This window comes from Oreochromis niloticus, linkage group LG23 (genome assembly GCF_001858045.2).
Source record: "Oreochromis niloticus isolate F11D_XX linkage group LG23, O_niloticus_UMD_NMBU, whole genome shotgun sequence".
Classification (NCBI taxonomy): domain Eukaryota; kingdom Metazoa; phylum Chordata; class Actinopteri; order Cichliformes; family Cichlidae; genus Oreochromis; species Oreochromis niloticus.
In genome coordinates this window covers 44,565,486-44,587,498 of record NC_031986.2, presented here as the reverse complement: position 1 = coordinate 44,587,498, position 22,013 = coordinate 44,565,486, and the positions used below count along the sequence as shown (strand labels likewise).

Genomic DNA, 22,013 nt, shown 5'->3' with positions numbered 1-22,013 from the left:
TTACCTGGTTGCCCAGAAACTCGTCGAGGTGCCGCAGCTCGTTGGCGTTGGTGATTTCTCGATCCAGCGAGGCGTTCCACTGTTCAGAGACTCGTGTGGCTCGGCTGATTTTAATGCTGGGATTTCTGCCTATAGCTTTACTGCCGCGGTCACCGGATTGAGATCGGGGCGCGTGTCCGGATATCGGGGCTGAAAGAGAGAACGGCCATCCCGCACGGTACGAGTCGTTAAGGCCAGAAACTACAGCAGGTGAGCAAAGAAGCTTCAGTTATTCCTCTGGTACGATTTACCTTCCCATGCCGTCGGCTTCTCGTTGAGAGTCTGAGCGAAGGTCAGCTCTCCGTTGTCTGGAGTCTGGGCATCTTTGCCTTTTTTAAAGATTTTGCTGAAGAAACCGCTGGGCCTACGATCCACAGAAGCAAAACACATAAGAATGACCACACACTTTGAATCTTCACGTCACAGACACATCAAACTGCGCCTGACATTCGTTTGTGTTTACACTCCATCAGCAGCTGTGTGGTACCTGTCAGGTGTGGATGTGACTGAGTGGGCTGAATCCTGGTACCCAGCAGCCTCCTGCTGTCTCTTTCTCATGGAGCCTCCCTTTGAAACATCACCAGAGCTGTCAGTCGGGGAAAGCTGTTCAGCAGAGAATATCGAGTTACTTACACAACATCAGGAGTGCAGATGTTTTCACAAACTGACGAACGTTTCTCTATAACGGTTACTTTACATTGAATCAACTGAAAATACCTCTTTGATGGAAGCGCTGGCATCAGAGCCCGGAGACAAGCTGTCGATCGATGAGGACGTTTCATTCCTGAAACGGAGACAGAAGAGGAAGTCGTCAATGAAAGAAAAGCTGAACTGAACTAACTAAATGTTGTAAAGTAGCTTCAGCCAGCAGACCGAGGGCGACAGAAGACGTACAGCTTTTTGGTCTGTTCTCTGCTTTGAGGTGGAGAAAGGCTGATGTTCTCAGAGAGCTCCCCGTTACTCCTCCTCCCCTTCCACTTTTCTGGCTTCTCCTTTATCGCCCCAGACCGACGCTGCAGATTTACTGCGCCGACATTCTCGCTGAGGCCATTTCTCTCCGGCAAAGAGTCGGTGGGCGCCAGAGGTAATGAAGACGGACGGACGGGACCGGCTGATGGAGGAGAACTTTTTGCCTCCTTCTTCGCTCCCTTGTCTTCCTTCACTTTCCAGGCCACAAAGGTGTACTGGTCCAGCTCCTTGCTGTCTGAGCGCTCCTTTAGCTTCGATGCCTCCTGGTTTTTGCTCTTCGGTGTGGTCGTTGGATCCTTGATGGTGGATGAAGAGGAGGCGACTCGCTCGGACTCTCTGCGGCTGTGTTCCAGCCCTCTTTGCCTCCTCTGCTCCCTCTTCTCCTGGCTCCTGGTTGACAGGCCCCTGATAACAGTCGAAGTTTGTGGTCTCTTTTGTTCAGCATTGGGAGGTGTGGAGGTTGTGCTAGCCTCTTTATCCTCGCCCTCAGCTGGACATGTGGGTGTAAGTGCATTGGAGATGAGCCTATCAGAGGCCAGATCAGCTTTTGACTCTGACTCTTCTAGTGTTTGTCTCTCCAGATCCTCCTCCTCCTCATCCAGCTGGGGTCCAGCCTCAGCTTGGTTACCGCAGGCTTCCGAATGCATTTCCTCACGCTCCAGCTCTTCCTCTTTGCCATGTTCTTCCTCTGAATTTGAACTTCTATTAACATCTTCACCCTGCTCCTCCTCCTCTAACCCCTGTGCATTGAGGTTTTTATCCAGCATCTCCTCAGTGACCAGCTCTATATCCGAGTCCTCTCTCGTTTGAGGTTCCTCTGCAAGTCTTTGCTCCTGCTCCTTTGCTTTCCTGGCTGCCTCTTCCTCCTCTTCTGCCCTTCTCCTCGCTGCTTCTTCTTCTTCCATTCTTCGTCTTTGCTCCTCTTCTTCTGCTTTTCTTCTTGCCTCTTCCTCCTCTTCCCTTCGCCTCCTCTCTTCTTCTGCGGCCCTCCTCCGAGCCTCTTCTTCCTCCTCCTCCTTCTTCCGTTTCTCCTCACGGATTGAATGGCACCTGAAATAGACAGCAGATAATACGACACCAGACTGTCAACGTCACCTCTCACACAGCAGATTACACGGGCAGCCCTGCCGAGAGTGTTTTCTACCTTCTGCGTGCAGAGTGTCCTCTGACCAGGGCCTGGATTTTGGTAGCACCTCTTCTTTGCTTGGCGTTCTCTGATCTCTGCCTGTGGCCTCTCCACACCGCCTGGATCAGAGTGGCCGCTCGCCGTCTTTGCTCCTCTCTGCGGTACCGACGCCATGAACGCTGAAAGAGAGGACGGCGGCAAAAACAATCAGGACCGTTCTTAAAATACCTCCCAGAGTTTGGAATCGGGTCTGTGTTTACCTGGATCGTGACGGCCGCCTGCCTCAATTCTAGAAACTCTTTCCTCTGCAGGTGAGCTCTGACCCAGCGCTGAAGGAAGATGATCTTGCGCATTACATCCTTGTGCAGCACATCCTGCAGCTGCTGTCGCTCGAGCTCCTTCAAGAACACCTGAAAGGATAAAACACACCAGGGTGGCATCACGAATGCGGATGCTAATGGTGTCTGCAGGACCAAGTTTATAAGAGTATAACAGCCTGTACCTTTGTTTTGCCTATCTGGTATGTGGTCGGGTCGAGGCCCATCTTCTTCTCAAGCAGCGCTGAGATGTCCTCTTTGCAGGCAGTGGCGTTCTTTGGCAGCAAAACTCTGAACTGCTCCATGAACTCCTGCAGGAACAGAAAAGGACAGAGTACATGAATACAGCAGTTGGAGCAGTTTCCACTTCTGTTTTTCACGTGTGCCCTGATGCAGACCATAATATTAACATCAAGTGAATGCACGTTTGCAGTACCTGGAATGTGTACTTGGCTCCGTAGCCGGACCTCCTGATGCGAACGGTCTCCAGCATACCCGTGTACCGCAGCTGCTGCAGCACCAAGGCTTCATCCAGATGCATCTCCTTCTGCTCATAAAGTTTCACATAAATACCCACGATCATCATTTACACAGTGGTAATAATGTAAAGATTACAGATTAAAGACCTGTGGAAAAGTGGGAAATCAGACTTACCTTCTCAGCATTGGAGCGGATACACCGAATGAAGAAAGGCTCGGCTCTGTTTAGAGTCTCTAAGAGTTTGGTCAGAGAAGTCTGAGGACAACAAAAACAGCCGTTTGCCGAACCTTCACAGAGGCGATTGTTTGCAAGCAGAATGTGCAGATAAGGTTACAGGTAAGGTTACCTGGAACTGGGCACTGATGCTGGGAGGCTTCTTCTTCTTGTGCAGGTGGAGCAGAGACTTGGTAGTGCGATCCTGCAACGTCAGGCTCACGATGAACTTTAGAGATCGAGAATCCAGCAAACTCTGCAGAGCAATAAATGGAAGATGAATTCCTTTGCTTGCAATCTTCATGACTAAACGTGAATCTCAGGTTTATCTGCCTTTACACTTTATTCGGGTTTACCTTTGGGATGGGTTGCCTTATTTTGATGCCCTTGTTTTTCCTGCAAAAAGTGAAGAAAGAAACTTTGAGTCTGAGGGACAGAAGTGCCGAATGCCTGACGACTTAATGAGGAAGCGGATGATGTACGTGAAGGCTGGGTTAGTATGGATGGGTGACTCCTTCATGCGCAGTCAGTGATGAACATTAGGCTTGGACCTGAATTGGATGAATGACGAGCGTGAGAAGCAAGGCTGATGAGAAGTTGAGTGACGAGGGAAGGACGACAGACAGAGGAAGAGGATGTATGCTGCGGGAGACGGGATGTAACTCTAAACAATCAGCCCAGCAGAGGCTCGTACTCAGACATACTCTCTCTTTCATCACTGCATAAAAACAAAACCCTAAATTTCAAATCCTCGCCGCTGCTTCTGCTGTAAAATGTAACATGCTGCAAGGCTGCTGGGCCATTACTTCACAAGATGCTCTGAAGGACCTTGCATGCCAACAGTCTGGAAATTCATGCAGCAGCAAAACAAAAGTATTCGTGGCATTTCAGCCTTCAAGAAACCTGAGCACCTACACACCAGAGCTAACAATATGAAAATGCAATAATGAAATATTTTTTATTTGATCAAATCACATCAGACTGGAATCATTTCTGTAGAAAACTGGCTTTAAATGTGACCGCGGAAACTAGTCATTGCTGGAAATATCGACTCCAGCTCCAAACACATGTGATCTACTTTAATAATTTAAATAAAATAAAGTTTAATATGAGCATGGTCTGCCTGAGCCGACTGGACTGATCTGAGCAGGAGCTGATGCCAGGTCTGTCTGCAGACTCACTGAAGGACGTGTCGCGGGAAGCGGAGGCGACCCCAGGACTGCAGCAGTTTGCGAGGGTCCTCACCATCCAGCTGCAAGTTCTTAATGGAGCTGATGATCTCTGCATGCATGTTTCTGATCACACCGCACGCACACACACAATCAGCGTAAACGGGGGGAGGGAGGGGAAGCAGGAGAGGAGAGGTGGGGGGAAACAAAAAACGAGAAGGGGCAAAGAAGGAGGGGAAAGAACAAAAGATGTCAAGCGGGGTGTGACAAAACATCTCTGTTAGGACACCTGAGAGGAAAACAAACCACCAAAAAACACACACTCAGGAGAAACGTCAGCTTTCACACTCTGAAGAATAACCCACAAAACTTTTAGTGTTCATGTAGACGGAAACCACAAGACACAGACGATCACACAACCATGAAGCTAAATCCCTTATTAGAGCAAAAAAAAAAAAAAAAAAACACAGAGAAAGAGGTGGGGGATACAGGGTTGGACTCACACACACACACACACACACACACACACACACACACACACACACACACACACACACACACACACACACACACACACACACACACACACACACACACACACACACACACACACACACACACTTATGCCTGGCACTGTGGTGAGTTCACATGCAGAGCTGATGTCCCATCTGTTTCCATGCTGCGACTGTTACTGGCTTTGTGGCTGTTGGATGTCCTCTGGCACTTTTAACAGAGGCCGGTGAGGTTAATGGTATACGGGGCTTTTCCGTGTCTCAGATCTAGTCCATGCATTACTTTTGCAGTACTTACCATGACTGGACATGAGAACAAGAGGTCAGGCAGTGAAGGAACAGGCAGCAATTAATGTGCCACGGTGAAACATAACCTCTGCAGCTCACTGCTGCAGATCTGGAAAGCGTCGGGCGATTGAATATTGGTGAAAACTGAATTAAGTTAGGGTGTTTTTGAAACATAATTTCAGAACTGCAAGCAGGAGGCAGAGGTCTCAGCAGACCAAAAATATCTGTTATGGTTTTGTTCCAGTCTCTGAAAGCTCTCAGCCGTCTTTGTCTGTGTGAGCAGGGCTGCCGGCACGTGCAAGTAATCCAGGTGGCTAATCAGAGCGGACCAGCACAAACACTGTCCTGCGCTCTATAGCAAGAATAATAAATACGAGGAAGAGGAGGGATTATTGCAGCTGGAGGGATTACAGTAAGGGAAGATGAAGCACGACTCTGCTGAGCTCTGTTCTGCTGCTGTGCTGGGCTGACTCCATATTTAAGGGCGCAGATATTTTAGCACGTAACGTATCCGAGTGCTTTGTTGAACTGACAGCTCGAATTATCGTTTTGTTAGTAAACGAGAACAAACTCAGAAAACGGCGCAAAACAAAACACAGTTCCTTCCTGCTTGGCCTCGTGCTCTCTCATGTCTCACGTCTCTCACCTGGCCAAACAAATTCACTTACTTCTTACTGTCAAAGCTAGCAAAGATGTCTTCAAAGGCCTCTAGAGGGCGCTCCTCTGAGTGATCAAAGTAGAAATCGAGCATAGAAGCTCGTCTGTGGAGGGGAAACGGAGAGGAGAGAACCGCACACACTTGGGTCACCAAAAGGTGGAGAGGATATGGGTGACGGAGATAAAGTGAAGGAGGATTTATCTTTGGTGGCACTGGTGAGAGATGCGTTTGTGCCAGTGCAGCTTTCTTACAAAGCAGAAAGGATCAATGTGGAGGTCCAGATCTTTCACCTTCAACAGGAAGCTGGTGTGTGTGTGTGTGTGTGTGTGTGTGTGTGTGTGTGTGTGTGTCATGAAGGGTGAACATTATGTTGTTCCCATTTAAAATAATCAGTCTGCGTTTCGTGACAATGCAAAGTAACACCGTTATTAACGGCCACGTCCGCAGCGAGGCAGAGATTTCCTCCAGAAGAACCTGAAAGTTAAAAACCAGCCCGAGCACAACACCCAGAAGGTGAGTTTCATAGTTTCCTGTTGAATTACGGACGTTACTTACTTGTACATTCTTTCTATTGAGGTATTGGACCGCTGAAGCTCTCCTAAAGGAGTTCTGGTGACTGGACGGATAACACCTGACACCCCAAACAAAAAGAGAGAAAAATCATTATTAACATTGGGAAAGTGTTTCGATTTCAAAGTTTCTGGCAGGAAAACGGTGTTATCAAAGTCACATGACTCTTTTTCCTCTTTTTTGTGTGTTCAGTATATTTCATCCTGCTAATGGAAATAACAAGGCACCAAAACAGACTTGTGGGAACAGTTTTAGAGAAACTTTAACCTCAGCTCTGCAGTCTGCATTACTTCTATGTGCAGAATGACAGAGCAGAGACCCTGCAGGAGTGAAATGAAGTCCTCAGACTGATTACTTTCACTGAAACCAATGCAGTCTTTTATAATTATCAGCTTAACAATTCATTCATCTGCAGAATTCAGATTATTTTGCAGATGATTCAGCTCAGTTAAGATTAATCATGTTAAATAATTACTCATTGATCGGATTTAACGCACACAGCAAAAGTTATCTGGCATTTAGGAAGTCTTCACACTAATAATGCACCTGCAGTTTTTGCTGCCCAGGTGCGACCGGCCTCGTTGAAAGCAGCGAGGCCCCTGATCGTAGCTCTCAGGATGCCCCATCGAAACATGGCCACCGGGTCCATGCCTATAAGCTGCCGCACGTACGCTCTGTCGCTGCTCCGCAGCAGCGCCACAATGTCCGGGCGCATGTGGTCTGTGTTCTTCTCCCGGAAATCCTGGTGAGGTGAGAGGCAGTTGGGAGTGAGACACAAACCCTCACACTCAAACCAAGGTCCAATCGTCCTTTTCTCTCCACTCCCTACCTTTATGTGATATTTTACTTTCCCAGCAAAGTGCTGGATGACGAAGGCGGGCTCCATGACCGGCGTGGGGACAAAGTATTTGTTGCACTGGTGCTGCTGCTTGAATTTGGCTAATAATGTCTCATCTGTGGCATGTGGAAAGCTGGGTCACAGGCACAGAGAAGAAGGAACGATGAGAGAAGCATAGATCAAGGAAAAAGAAAATCAGAATAAATGGACACAACGTCGATTAAAATAAACTTTTCTTACTTGCTCTCCTCATCCAGGAGGTAGAGCAGGCCTGTGGGTTTCTTGCTGATGAGATGGATGCAGCCCACGTTGTCTATGTAGTCGATGTTGTGCCAGGTGATGCCCTCTGCTTGGTACTCCTCCTGGATGTGACAGGACAGAGCATCAAGAGGTTAAACGTGTCAACGCTGCTTGTTTAACCCAAATATCTGGACTTTTAGTCTCAAAAAGAAAACAAACTGCACCATCATGTGACTGCAAAGTTATGTTTGACAAAAAAAATTCAATATTATTACAATAACTTGATTTATAAATTAGCACGAACTCACACGTAACAGTTCTCCTGCGTGGAGATCAGGAAATCCTTCACATGCTCGATATTATAAACAGAGATTCGTTCGTTTGAGGCGCTCGAAGGCAAACCTCCCAACAGCGCAGCATTCACTGCACGTCTCACCTGCTCCAGATTGAAGATGTGATGGTTGAAGTAATACTGCAGCTGCTCATTTGCATAGTTGATGCAGAACTGCTCGAAACTGTTGGTCTCAAAGTCCTCGAAGCCAAAAATGTCCAGGACACCGATGGATAAGCACTGGAAAACAATCAGAACGCCAAGTGAACACCAGCGCGAGCACGAAGGGAACGAAGGGAGGCGACGTAACTGGACTTTTCATGTCTTTGCACTTTCTGATGTGTGTGCTTCTTACTGGAACAGACTCCTCCATGTCTTTCTTATTGAGCAGTGCGTGATTGATGCGCAGGACAATCCAGTCAAATAAGGCGCTGTACAGAGATTTGGCCATAGAGTCTCGTGCTGTAATCGCCTGATAGGAGATAAAAGAGGGGGCGATGCATAGAGCGTTAGAGGCAGCTTTGCGGCGTGTTGGGCAGAAAGAAACCCAGAACACACCAACAGGAAGAACAAATCCAAAGCACAAATAAAGAGGAAGTAGACGCTAATGAGAGACTGATGCTGTGGAGCCTACCTCAGAGTGTCTGTAGGGGAGGATCAGCTTGTCGTTGACCGTCACCGTCTTCCTCTTAGTCAGCGCCTCCACCAGCAGCTCCTCTTTAACCTGAGTGACATCAGCAGTTTAACAGTGGCAGTCGCACACACCTAACTAAAAAACAGAACAAAGACTGAAGCACAAAGTCACAAACACACATTAAAGTTACCTTTAGTAGGTCAGAGAGGGTTGCCAGGACCTCTGGTGGGCCCACGTCCAAGCCTTCATCTCGGCCCGTTGCCTTCTTCGTGTAGGTCACGTTGCCAAGGTACAGGATGGCGGAGAGCACAGAAAAGATCCTGCGACACAATAATAAGAATGACACACGTTAGAAAGAAGACAAACATGAGACACGTGTGGTGCTGTCTTCAGCCCGAGCGTCCCTTTGAGTTGTAAACTGAATAGAGCCATTGTAGTAGCTGCACGCCGTCTCTAATAAACTGGTTGATTGGCTCATTAGCTGCAGAGACTGCCAGGCTCTGAAAAGCATCTTTGTTGTAATCTGGGGCTGGTAATGTGACTCAGAGCTCAGGCTAAAATAACTCGTGTTTACAGGACTGAAGGCAAAAATGCTTCTGTGTGGAACAGCGAGGCTTTCACTTCACTTACTGTTTCTTGGTGGCGGGAAGGAAGCCGACCATTTCCATCGCCTGCTGCAGCCGTTCAAAATCGTGACGCAAATCTTCCTCATCTTCAATCTTAAAATTTTGCTGCGAGGAGAAGAACGAGGCAGTTATCGAGAATGTTTGGAGATGGAAATAAAAAGGTGAAGCGCAAAACGGACAGACGGGTGAAGGACGGAGACGTGTGAAAAGGAGGCGGAGGAGAGGGGAATAACAACAAGTGAGAGAACAAAGAGCGGCTCATTAACATGCAGGACACACGGACGCAGTACGCTGGGAGTGTGTCCTGCAGTTTATTCAGAAGCTTGGCTGCATTCATGAATGTATCAGGTCACTCACAGTGTGAGTGTCGTGCAGGGGTCGGCAACCTTTCTGATGACGAGTGCCGTCTAAAATTTCCTCAGAAGTCACTGTGCCATATCAACCACTGCATTAGCGATAAATTTAACAACGCTCTATATCAACAGCTACACACTATATAGAACAACTTTATAGAACTATATGTGTTAGCAGATGTTGGCATAGTGCAGTATTGTATTTGTGTGTATTTCCGTGGCGCTGATGCTGAGCGGACAGATTCCTGAGGCGTTTGAAGTGTCTAATGTGGAAATTTCAACATCGCTTGAAAAACCTGCCAGCTAGCAACGTCCCTGTCACCGGTAGGCGGAGTGATTTTTAGCCAATTACAAGTTGAATCTGGTAGTTGGGGTCGTTAGCTAAGATACCGTCATTAAGAAGCAGCACAACTAATGTGTCTATGTGAGCTAATCTGCGATGTGTACCGCTGGCCCGGCCATTTATTTTCAATGCACCTTCTCAGATTCATTCACTGCGTGTCGTGCCTTCAGTTAACCCTTCGCGTGCCAGCTGTGGCACGAGTGCCCAGGGTTGCCGACCCCTGCTGTAAAGGCTACGTCCATGACCAGGTTAAAAGGTTAAAAATCAACAGGAAAGTTATTTGGTGGGCCGAAAACAGGAGACTTAAATTATATGGAGAAAATAGTTTAGATAGGAAAGTTTGCTGATTCCTGATTTATCAAAAGAGACGACAGACTTTATCTTAAAATGCTTCATTTTAGGTATAAATGAGCTCATCAGCCGTCCTGATAAGTGTAACTCAAATCTGATTACTTAATACTTAAGAAACTTTCCCATTACTGCTGGGAAAAAACCAAAAGCAAAACTTGAGCATGCTATGAAACAATGATGCAGGCAGCTTCCTAAATAAAACCTGCTTTAAATGTTATTTTAGCTGAAGCCCAGCTGCAGATCGAGCACATGCTGGGGGCCAAAACACCAGACAAATATTTTAAATAAATAAATGTTGTTCATGTCCATATTTATCAGATTTTGTTGTCACAGGGAGTCGCTGGAGGAGGGCGACTGAGCCCCCCGTGGCGCCGGAGCAGCGGGGCGACTCTGTACCTGCTTGAGGTAGAAATAGTCTTCAGGCGGCAGCAATTTAAACTCCTTTCGTTCTTCCTCTGAAGCGCCCAGCAGCAGGTAGTAAAACACGTGATAGTTCCTGGAAAAGGAGAAAAAAAAAAAAAACATGAACTTTACACCAAGTTATTACTGAGGGAAAAAAGTTCCCTTCATTTTTATACCATTGCTGTTCATTAGTAGATGTACAAGTTTATGGCCATAAAGGCTCATTTTAGTGACTGAGTCAACACACTTTATAAGGCTAACAGAAAGAAGGCAACGTCTGAAGCTCAGTGCTGTTTACAGCAGTTTTCCACTTGTGCTATCAGCGAGCAGGTAGCTTTGTTGTATGAGCACACGGAGTAATGAGTTTCCACACTTATCACTAAGAAACAATAACATCACCCAGCAGACTCACCGCCTGACTAGACGACGCACCGTCAACTGTAACTGCAAGCTATGTGATTAACAGCGCACACGGAGCGGGCGGCAGTGGGTGGAGGGTAAGGTGACGTAATCGGCAGCGGTAGGTGAACAGATTTTCCAAAACTAGCTGGGAAAACCTCAACAGGAAGCTACTGCGCACACAGCCGTCTTCCCACCTAAAAACAGCTACTGTAGGTTTTTCTACATGTACAAACACAAAGCATCAGCTGAGCTCCAAAGTTTAGGATTCTGAGTTTAAAGTGTGTTGTTAAGGGCAGAGATATGCACACCTACATGTGGTACAGATATATTACACACAAAGGATAAACTAGCGCCAGTCTCACTTTTTAGATCTTTTAATCTTGTGTTTCTTTTAAAGATCATCTTCCGAGAAAAATGCCACAAACATTTTTTAATTGATCAGCATTCAGCAGGAACTACCGATGTCAATATCAAGTTTATCTGTTGCTCTCATTGATGTGACAGCCGGCCTCTTCCTTTGACTCATCCATCACTGATATATCTCACAGAGAAAAACGAAATGATGAAGCAGGATTACGTCGCTCTGACTGCATTTCTCAGTTACCAAAGACAAATAACTGTTTGTATATTAGTCACACGAGCAGCAACAAACTAGCAGTCTAGTTGGTAGGGAATAGTGCAGTGAGTAACACGAGAGGAAGCGTCAAATCGACTCTCCGGAGTCAGGAAAGGACGACAAGTTAGTTTTTCTTTTCACTGTGCAGCAACGAATCATTCTTAACTGTTGGTCAAAACTTGCTTTTTAGTGTTTATTATCTGCAAATAAACACACAATAACTGCAGAGCCTGGGTATATAAGACGACCTCATGAGGGTCGAGACCCCATCCATCCTCACCTCTCATTCTTCTCCCTAGAGACCAGACGAGACTTCTCCAGGAGGTACTTCTCCACCACTGCCCTGCAAGATGGAGAAAAACTCAGTGAGGGGGGAAGAAGGAGAAATAGCAGAAGAACGAGGATGAATCATCTGATCTAAAAAAGGTCACTCGGCTGTGTCTGTGTCTCTCAGGTCACTTGTGAAAGTATTAGGCTGCTAATAAAGACTGAGGGGAGGAGCAGGGGAAGTGAGGGCAGATGGTCAGAACAATCAAAGAGTGAACAAAGCTCTCAGATATGGTTCAACGTATGTCATCACACATGCAGCACACAGCAACACACCGACCGCAGACAGCTTAGGATTCATGCATTTGACTGTATAGAAGGAGACGGAGGGGAGAGGCTGTGTTTTCACTGCAGTCGTGAGATACGCGGCTTTATTTACCCGCTGCACCAGGCCAAGGCCATAAAGTTTGCTAAATCAGATTTTATAAGTCAAAGTTGGTTTTTCAGTAGCCAAGCAAAAACAGCACTGACGCCAGTCCTCCTGACTCACTAAGAATAGAGCAGTGCCGTGAGAAACCGGCCTGCAGCTTCGACTACAGATAGACAACGTAAAGTTCAAACGCTAATTTACGTGCTCTGTGACGTCGGGGTGTAATCAGCTGTGCCCATCATGACCACAAAAACACCCACAAAATGCTGTTTATCATTATTATTGTAACAAACAAGATAGTCTGACGGGAATCCTGATTATGCTGCCCGCAGATACTGAGGTAAGTCCCTCTTGAACCTGTTAGAGGCTTCTGCAACGCCTGTGAATATGCACAGGCATGCAGGAGTGTCCAAACAATACAACAGATGGTGTATCAATAACAATCTCTACTCATTAGCTGATCTGAGAACAGCTGATGTTTGCTGAACATGAGCTGAAGAAGGTTCAGAAAGGGAGAGAGCATAAAAACATCCAGACTGTCAGTCAGCTCGGAGAGCAGAGGCGAGCAGCAGCTTCCTCTTTGTTGATCCACTCCACTGGAGACGGACAGACAGCCTTTGTTAAGTCTACAGAGCTGAGCTGTGGTGGCCTCCTGAGTCCTTAACCGCCTAGAAGTGGAAGTCGCTACGCTAGAAAGAATAATGGTGGTGAAATATGTTGGGCGGTGTGCTTTGAGTAGATATGATATTTTCTGCACTTCATTATCTTTGGGGAAATCACAGAAAAGCCTCAGCCTGCTAAAATCGACTCCTCGGATTGAATTACAGAACATCTGAGGCTGAGCAATGAGAGCTGGTGCTATTAGGGGATAATCAGGCTGGGGATACCCACTTAGTGTGGAGCTGAGCATCTGTCAGCACAGGCATCAACGTGTTTTATTCACCGTCTATTTTAAGAACTGGAGAATTAATCTTAGAAATATGACCATATCAGTCATTAGTCTGAACACTGTACTAAATGTTCGCTGCAGTTAAAACTCGACGTGTTGCCTTTTTCTAAACACAACACGTTGAGCATCTGTTCCTCTGCCTTGATGAGGAAATGAGGAAGTGACACGGCTGACCAGACTTTGATGCAGCTCCTAACCAGAGTCTGGCTGCTGAGAAAAAGGAAGGACATGCTAGTGGTTGAAAGTTTCAGTCCATATACACACACAGTGTACATAGGAAGAACCATGTGACGCGGTAAAAAAGTAAAGAGGAAGACGCAGCGCTGTAGAGAAGAAAAGCAAAACACAGAAACATAGAAACACTCATTTGATTGCTCCAGTAATTTTCAAAAGGCTCCAACACACACACACTCACGCACACACACACACACACACACAGACACACAAACCTGGTGTTACTTACCCTCTGACCACGCCGCTCTCCAGATAATTAACCTGGATGAATTTGCCAAAGCGGCTGGAGTTGTTGTTGTGGGCTGTCTTAGCGTTCCCAAAGGCCTGAAAGAGAGAAGAGGATTAAAGTCAACTACACAGAGCACATTGATCTAACCAATCAACAATTTAGCCCAACGTTCTGGTCAAATAATAAGTAGTAATGAATTAAACTGCAGTCGGACTTCTGTACAGGAGAAGATATCAGAACACGCACCGCTACCAAAGTCATTTAAACCTCTGCAGCTTTTCTTTAAACTGTGTTAAATTTCAAACCATAAATGGAATCAGGACCTTTACTGAAGTCAACAAAAACAACCCTCAGTAACTACAAAGAGGCTGCACAGTCCTGGGGTTAAACCTTGTTTTGAAGCTGAAACCGTAGAAGCGGGTGGGAGTGAGTGGGGTGAGCATCTGCAACTCATCTGAATTTGCCCTTTTCTTACTCCCATTTAATAGCTCTTTGCACCTCCTCAGGGTCAATGTGTGTGAGAAAGCATAGGTCAGTAATGATAAATGAGGCTGGGGCAGACCCTCTGTACAGCGCTGTCACACCAACGTTTCTCTCCAGGTCTCAGGCCAATTGCAACCCAGCCAGAGGCACAAAGACCCCAGGCTTACCAAGCCTCACTGAGGCGCCTTGTTTGTTGCACAGATACGTTACGAGAATAGCACGTTTTTCCCCCTCTTCATGATGAGATGTTCACATGGTCACACACAAACACAAAACAAGGCCACCACAGGGGAAGTTGACTCACTGCATGTTAAATAGGAAGTACATTCAGTTTTCTAAGGCGGTTGCAGGGTGAATTTGACACACTGGTGTCGGGGATGATTGGAATAAAGACTACAAGTGCCCATGCACACACGCACACACACACACACACACACACGCACACGCACGCACGCACGCACGCACGCACACACACACACGCCTGCCTGAGATTCCTTAGGATGAACCGTTGACCCATTTTCCTTTCTTCTGCACAATTACACCCCTTGTGCTTTAGCTCTGTTCGTTTACGGTCATCTGCTCCTTTTTGTTCTTTAAGCAAGAACGACTTCGATCAATTTTCATGTTTTAGTGCAAAAAAACAGATCTCAAAATGTGATTTTAATACTGCCTTGAAGGAAGTGAGGGAAGAGTTGTTACTTGTTGATGGATGATGAAAGATGCTCATCTGAGGTGTGTGTGTCTGTGTGTGTGTGCGTCTGTGTGTGTGTGCGTCTGTGTGTGTGTGCGTCTGTGTGTGTGTGCGTCTGTGTGTGTGCTTGTGCGTCTGTGCGTGTGCTTGTGTGTGTGTGTGTGTCTGCTTGTGTGTGTGTGTGTGTGTGCGTGTGCGTGCGAGACCAGAACTGTCTGCAGCTCTGAACTTGCGCAGACGGGGCCTCCACTCACCAACTCACCAAGGTTTTTCACCTTTTTTCTGCACACATAATTTAACCAAGCTGTCTGCATGCTTGCTCAGATCAACCATGCAATGTTTTTTTATTCTGTTTGCTTAAATTGTTTTCATTTTACAGAGTGAAATGCCGTTTCTTCTATTCCCTATATCAGTTTGTGTGTTTGGTGTCCAGCACCAAACCCTGGGAAATCTGTGCAGGACCCAGGCTGCTGCACGGAGGGAATTCTAAACATGTCGCAGCATCATTCGTATTCAAACATGCCCTTCAGCCGATCGTCTGATTGGTTTGAAGCGCAGCAGGTATGAGGAAATATAGCAGCCGTTTCGCTGCACGTTGTCTATGGAAAGACGAGTAGGAACTCTTACACAATACGGTTCGCACTCAACAAGTTCGTAAAAGAAGCAGAAAAAGAAAGAGGTGGAAAAAAAGGCACAACTAGGTGAAAGGGACCTCGGCAATCTACAGTGAGCACACGTGCTGCATACAGAGAGCTTTCAGGCCGCTTCTGTTTGTTTCGTCATTTATTTTAAATGAGCCCACAGACAACACCCAAAGTATGAACTCCAAATGTGAAAAGACAGAAAAGCCCATTTACAAAAACACTCAGAGGGTTTGTAATGTGTTTTTTTCCCTTCTCACATTCAAGCTTTAATATTGGTGAAACGATTCACCTGATATGAACCGTTTAAAAACATTATGTGGTTTCTACAGGCTGCGAAATCTGCTGTCAGTGACTGGACATCAAACATCTTAGGGACTTTATCCTATGTTACCTTCAGCTACACTTCTGTATATATTCACAGAGCCAAACCTTTAAAGGGACGGAGGTTAGTCAGCTCCATAGATACTGGAATTTTAAAACCGTCCCTCAAAAATGAAAAACATTTTATACAATTCCCATTAAAGAAGATTTTTCACCTGGAATTTTTTTTTCATTTGTGATGTGAGCTGGGAAGTTTCTGTTAACACTGATGAACTGACTGAGTGGCGAGACTTCGGCGCCATCACAGGTTTTTCAGTGATACTGTGTAGCTAATAAAAACAGTAATGTTACATCTGAAAGTATCGTGGAGATGTGAGAAACCTGAGAGCGACCTACGGGGAAACATAAGCACGGTGCAGATTTCTTACTGATTTCGACCTGCAGAGAGCCGGTTTCACTGGTATCCCACTCCCCGTACATTCCCACTTTATTGGAGCCAGACCTACCAGTCTGAAGACTCACATCCCTATTTAGACAAGCTCGTCCCTCCCTCTCTCCGTCTCTCCCTCACACACACACACACACACACACACACACACACACACACACACACACACACACACACACACACACACACACACACACACACACACACACACACACACACACACACACACACACACACACACACACCCTTACAAAGAACACTAGGGGTGTGTCTTTCACTGTGCAGTTTATGAGCAGTTTGTCTCAACAAGCGAGTGTGACATGATATAATTTAAACACAGCTTAAACATGAGATGTAGTGAAAGCCTGCATAAACATGAAGAAACCAAAAGAAAAGAAAACCCAGCGTGGAGGGAAAGTTTGATTTTGCACAAGATTGGATGTTTCTGTGGACTTGCTGCCCTGAAAGTTGTTGTATTTCCCCATTTTTTGCATAGTTTTAGCATGCATACTGATGGCAAAACTGAAAGTTAAGACAACTTTGTAATCAGTGAAGATGTGTCCCGGAGCATCGCTGCATCCTTTCAGGTTTTGCAGTTCAAAAGAGCTTCAGTTAAAGTTTCCACAGGCGCTGCCAAGGCCCTGACACCGACACCTCGCTACAGCAACTGCCAGTTCCCACATTCACAGTGGACAACGGCAGTCACTCATGCAGAAATGACTCAAACTGCTAGGTGGACATGTTTACTTGTTTGGCAGCAGTAAGTTTAAACTAACAAGTATATCTGTCGTGCTTTTTTAAAGCCTGAGACACACTCATCTATTACCGGTTAAATTGGAAAACCAAGCAGCAGGGATCTATATTATCGTTGGCATAACGCTGAGGCGAGGCCAATTGGTGCTTAGAGACAAAATAATCAGTTTGTTGTTGACATGAATGTGAGAAATGCTTTGGAGAGATCACATGATGCTGGCAGCGATTGAATCCAACCACATCTTTACACAGTTCTTCCTCTATGCTTGGCTTTGCTTCAAGCTGCCAATATATCCCACTGACTACACTTAAACCCTTCGAGCTCATCTGAACCGCTGACAACAAACGGATTCTTTCAAGTATCACAACGCTGTCGACATCAGAAACAAATACTTCCATTTTCTGTAATCTTTCTAGACAGAACAAACACAATGATGACAGTTTGGACAGAGAAAAGTTGTAATAGTAATTTGGGGGGTTTTCTAATTAGATTTATTGATTATTACAACAATTGCACACAGAAATCGCAACTTGTGCTTTTAAAAAGGGGGGCAATTATCACCTGGCAGCTACACAGCACTAAATCAATTACTGTGGAGACTAACTCGCACTGGATGCATGGCGGTAATAAAGCGGTGGTGGTAGTCGTGGTCGAGGGAAAAAAGTAATTGCTTCAGTATGCAAAGGCTGATTGTAACAGATTATCCCTATTATTAGCAAAGCCTGGAAAGCAAATCAGAAACTGACAGGAACCAACTTAAAAGCTAAATGATGGATTTTTGCTCTGGTGTAAAAAGGCATTAAAAGTCATTTTTAACTCTAAACCATCTGTGCCCAACTTAAGTTTCACAATAAACTGCACAATTGTCTATATTTTAGGAACAGGATCTAAAAATACTGGCACGTACGCAGAAGCACAGGCATACTGAATCTGCGAGCAGGAACAGTTACCACGAGAGGAACCAACCGGCGGGGTCACGAGGAGTCATTCTGCACAATCCATGGAGGAGGAAACGGGCACACACAACTTTTTCTCTGATTTTTATTTACTGCAAGAATGTCAGCAATTCTGATCTTTGTGAAGTGTGTTTAGTCTGAACTAGGGTTAAGTGACGAGTGCAGCCGCCAAGTCGGTCGTGGAAACGGCAAACAAGCGGTGACGACGAAGGAGGCGCAGAGTTAAAGGATGCATCAGCAGGAACATCGTTTCAGTCTGCTATGCGGGAGCATTTTGTGCTCTCCAAAGATGACAGCGGATAAACTGAGCGTGCTACCACTGTGCAACACGTGGGGCTCATGCTATCGGCGGCACGTCACCTACGGAGACATCGCCACGGTATGTTTACTGGCAGCGCAAGGAAGAGAGAGCCAGGTAGGAAAGAACAACGTCTACTCCCTGCAGCTTTTAAACAGTCAGACAGGGCTAAAAGCTACAACAAAAGCAGGAGTATGGGAGGTTTCACAGCTAAGGATGCAGCCTAAAGCTGCTGTAAAGTATTCAGGATTTCAGTGTATCAATAAAGTAACAATATCCCCTCCAGCTGACGCTTCAGAAGAGACACAATGAGGAACTTTTACATTGTCCCCCACACCATGTGGAGCTCTTACTAGAGTAACCCCTAACCTTAACCTGCAGAACCACTGAAAGTTTTCTAACTACTTCTAACTGTTTATTACATAATACCGGAGCGGGAGATGAAACATGTCGCTTTGCAGGCTCGGCCACACACGTTAGCGTCTCTCTGAAGCACTGAAAAAAGGTGATGGAACGGAAATGAAGGGCAGAAGCACATCCCCATTATTACAGATGAAACAACAACACAACGAATGCAATCAATGCAGCAGCTGAACTGGGGCGTCAGATTGTGTGTGTCAGTAAAACAGGCTCCTGCTTGCTTTTGTCCACTGAAGCACAGCAGCCAGCCATGCCCTGAAAACCAAGCAGGAGACGCTGGAATGGCCTGTTCACAAACACGTGACAGGCCGGAGCGCTATGTAGAACAGCAGGAGAGTCTCATGCACAATGATGTCAGAAACTATGTCAAGGATACTGGAGGACCTAATTAAGGTTCTCAAACCTCTGAAGAGTATAATGACTCTGATGAGCACAGAAACCTATCAGCCCTTTGCAGAAGGCGATATTGAAATCCATGACAGCTCCACCATCACAGAGCTAAAGTCCTGGAAGGCAGACGCAAAGATCTGCACAGAGCCAGAGGCCTGGATCCAGGATTTAAGTTTTTAGGGTTCACAGATTTCAGAACTATTTCCCCTTTTATTTAATGAGACAATCTTTGTAAAACCCACAGCAGTTCATTCTGATAACCATGGCCGATATGCCACAGTCAGTTCAGTCTGTGTGATGAACTTGCACAAAAGGTATCAAGCCTGCTGTCACAACTGATAATGCATCTGCAGCTTCTGAAGGAAGGCCTTTGGGTCCAGAGCCTCGGCGCTGAGTTCAAGAGGAACCTCTCACTGTAGTCATCAGATTTCTGACATGACTTATTTTTTCAGGCTGAATAATTTTTGATGATCATCTTTGGAAAAAAGTTTTATGAGCGTCAGTGTTGCAGTCTGCAGGAAAAAAATGTTGCTAAAGCCAACGTTTGAAGTGCTGCTCCCACCCCAGAGCCTTTTTGGGTCCATCTAAAACAATAGATGTGAGTCGGCTAAGCTGATTCATCAGACTGAAAGGTAACATTACGCAGGACATGAAACATGAAGTAAAAAGGTTCAAGAGGTATGTTAAAGTTTTCAAGTACCAGTTTTGCTCCTCTTGTGGTTTGATGTTTTACCAGATTGGAGTCATTTTAAGCCACTCCACCCATGTCTAGATGGGGACCACATCAAACCCCAGCCTGTGGTGTGGTCACAACACACGAATAGACCCTGAAGTGGTACAGCTGACATGTAGCCTACTGCTACATGTCAGCTGTGTGCGGACTGCAGGGCGAAGCATGTTCTGCTTTTCAGCAAGATGCTGAACGGTATGATTACATTAGGCCTCTGCATACGTGTGTGTGTTTATAAGACGGTTGACTCATGGGCTGGCACTGTGACTTAATCACAGTAATGCCAGCTTTTCCCAGACTCACACACAATGCCACCCAGCCTGAATAACTACCCATAAGCAAGAGATAAACAATGGATCAGCAGATGCTATGGCCAGCTACTCCTCTGCACTTCCTGAACTACAATACAATACTCTGGCCTGCCCACACCCCTCAAGACTCTGAGCTAACAGTAGACAGAGCTACCGCTGCTACTTCCTATGTCGTAGCGATTTCCTGTTTGGTGGTTCGGGATAACAGGAACTTCCTGTCTGAAAGAGTGAGCGTGGCAGGAGGAGGCTTAGGATCTTAAAAAGGCATATGTGCTTAAGTAAGATGTTAAGCTTCAAACACAGAGCTTATATTACACAACCAACAGGCCATCTAAAAAACTCTAATGTATTCATGTCTCTGCCTTTATTTGAACTGTCGTACAACATTTCTCAACTAATTTCTTTGAATGTGTGTCACATTTTAGAAATGACCACATTTAGAAGAGAAAGTGACAAGCGTGCCCTACTTAGACGGGCTGATTGTGTGATTATCCGCACAATGACCCACATTATTCATCACATAATTGCATTAAAAGACACTGAGGCCACAAAAAAGACAGCTATTTGCCATAGCTGCCAGTTATTGTCCACACTGTACGGTTCAATACAAGCTAAGCCAGCACATATTCCACGATAATAACTGTTTGATTTTTGTTGTGATAATAAAGGTGCTATGAGCGGTGCAGCATTGTGGGTCTGTAGGAATTCACTCACTTTCAGCGCCAGCTTCAATTAACAGAACTGATGTTCTGCTGGTTTCATTATCCATTATTTATTACAGCTAGCACACATCCTGTTGCTGCTTACAGTACTGAACATATTTATTAGACCACACCACCTGTCACAAAAACTCCTTTTTCTGTTTAGGAATGCAAGTAAATAACTAATTTGGTATCTAAAAATAGCAATGTGCTTTACTATTTTTGCTAAAACATTAAGTCTATAAATTCACAGATGGCAAAAATTATATTTTAGCATTAAAAATTAGGATCTTGCAAACACTAGTGGACTGACCATTAGAGAAACAAAATGTATGACATAACTAAGGAATAATGTAATCTCTCATATCAGGAGCTTTTCATCTGTATGAGAAAACAAACTAAGGTTTGCACAGTGTTGCCTGGCTTTCTGTCTCTGCATCCGTTTGTGGGACCATGATTGACTCAATCATGCTTTTATCCTGAGCAAGCTGCTTAACTGCTAATATGCTTGTGTTGTTGAAATGAGACGTATTCAGCAAAGTGTTGCAATGGACTAGAAACAGTTGTATTATCACCTTTTTTAAATAACCGAGAAGACTTTAATTCTCTTTCCACGATGCATGAATCTGCACCGAAATATAATCAAAATATTTTGTCTGTTCTAACGTCTAAAGCTGCATATTTCACCCTCTCAGGACTATAAGATCATTCTTAACCACAGCTTTTAAATCCACAGTTCTCCTATATGAAAGCCAACTTGCTTAAACAGAGCCAGGCCCTACTGACAAAAAAAAAAAGAAAAAAGGAAAAGATGGCTTTAGAGTCTGGCAAAAGAAAACAAAGAAGCCAAAAAAACACGTAAGAGAGGATCAACCAGTCGAACCGGTTCACAAGTGGAAGCACAGCTTTATTGCTTTTCTGCAGGCTGAAGCTTTTATTTGTTCCATTATTTTCAGGACAGGAATGAAAAATGAAAGAACAGAACAGCATATAGAAAAAGGGAGGTGCTAAAGTAGGACAGGAGCTTTGCAGATGGTTTCAGGTTGTGGCCATTCAATCTGCCAGCAACAGCACGCAGCCAGCACCACACATGATGATCTCACCTCGTCAAAATGTGGGCCGGACCTTCAGACCTCCCCTATAGCTCGATGACACACACGTGTTCGGACACACAGTCACACACTTTCCACTGCTGTAACCTGACCAGCCTCCAAAAAAGGAAACAAATAAAATCCTTTTCTAAAAATTCCTCCATTTGGGCAACAACACTAAAAATAGTA

The 22,013-nt window shown here is 45.4% G+C and overlaps 1 protein-coding gene across 10 annotated transcripts in view; it reads right to left on the bottom strand.

Moving 5' to 3' along the window:
* The window catches only part of LOC100703507 (myosin IXB), a 53,132-nt gene that overhangs the window by 6,772 nt on the left and 24,347 nt on the right, over positions 1–22,013 (bottom strand). For 7 of the 10 annotated variants that reach the window (XR_002058307.2, XM_019351704.2, XM_019351705.2 and 4 more), the window contains exons 5-30: positions 13,587–13,681; positions 11,758–11,820; positions 10,454–10,553; positions 9,015–9,115; positions 8,575–8,704; positions 8,385–8,474; positions 8,106–8,222; positions 7,856–7,990; positions 7,420–7,541; positions 7,171–7,312; positions 6,888–7,083; positions 6,327–6,402; positions 5,782–5,874; positions 4,326–4,439; positions 3,501–3,540; positions 3,278–3,400; positions 3,106–3,186; positions 2,888–2,998; positions 2,637–2,762; positions 2,395–2,544; positions 2,153–2,313; positions 934–2,058; positions 757–823; positions 527–642; positions 291–403; positions 5–189 (exon numbers count right to left, since the gene is read on the bottom strand). Coding sequence is in view for 9 of the 10 variants with exons in the window: in XM_019351704.2 (XP_019207249.1) it covers positions 5–189; positions 291–403; positions 527–642; positions 757–823; positions 934–2,058; positions 2,153–2,313; positions 2,395–2,544; positions 2,637–2,762; positions 2,888–2,998; positions 3,106–3,186; positions 3,278–3,400; positions 3,501–3,540; positions 4,326–4,439; positions 5,782–5,874; positions 6,327–6,402; positions 6,888–7,083; positions 7,171–7,312; positions 7,420–7,541; positions 7,856–7,990; positions 8,106–8,222; positions 8,385–8,474; positions 8,575–8,704; positions 9,015–9,115; positions 10,454–10,553; positions 11,758–11,820; positions 13,587–13,681 (3,972 nt within the window). In the remaining variant the exon portion in view is untranslated. The remainder of the gene's footprint in view (positions 1–4; positions 190–290; positions 404–526; positions 643–756; positions 824–933; positions 2,059–2,152; positions 2,314–2,394; positions 2,545–2,636; positions 2,763–2,887; positions 2,999–3,105; positions 3,187–3,277; positions 3,401–3,500; positions 3,541–4,325; positions 4,440–5,781; positions 5,875–6,326; positions 6,403–6,887; positions 7,084–7,170; positions 7,313–7,419; positions 7,542–7,855; positions 7,991–8,105; positions 8,223–8,384; positions 8,475–8,574; positions 8,705–9,014; positions 9,116–10,453; positions 10,554–11,757; positions 11,821–13,586; positions 13,682–22,013) is intronic. The other 3 variants (XM_025902841.1, XM_019351702.2, XM_019351703.2) reach the window with 3 other exon arrangements.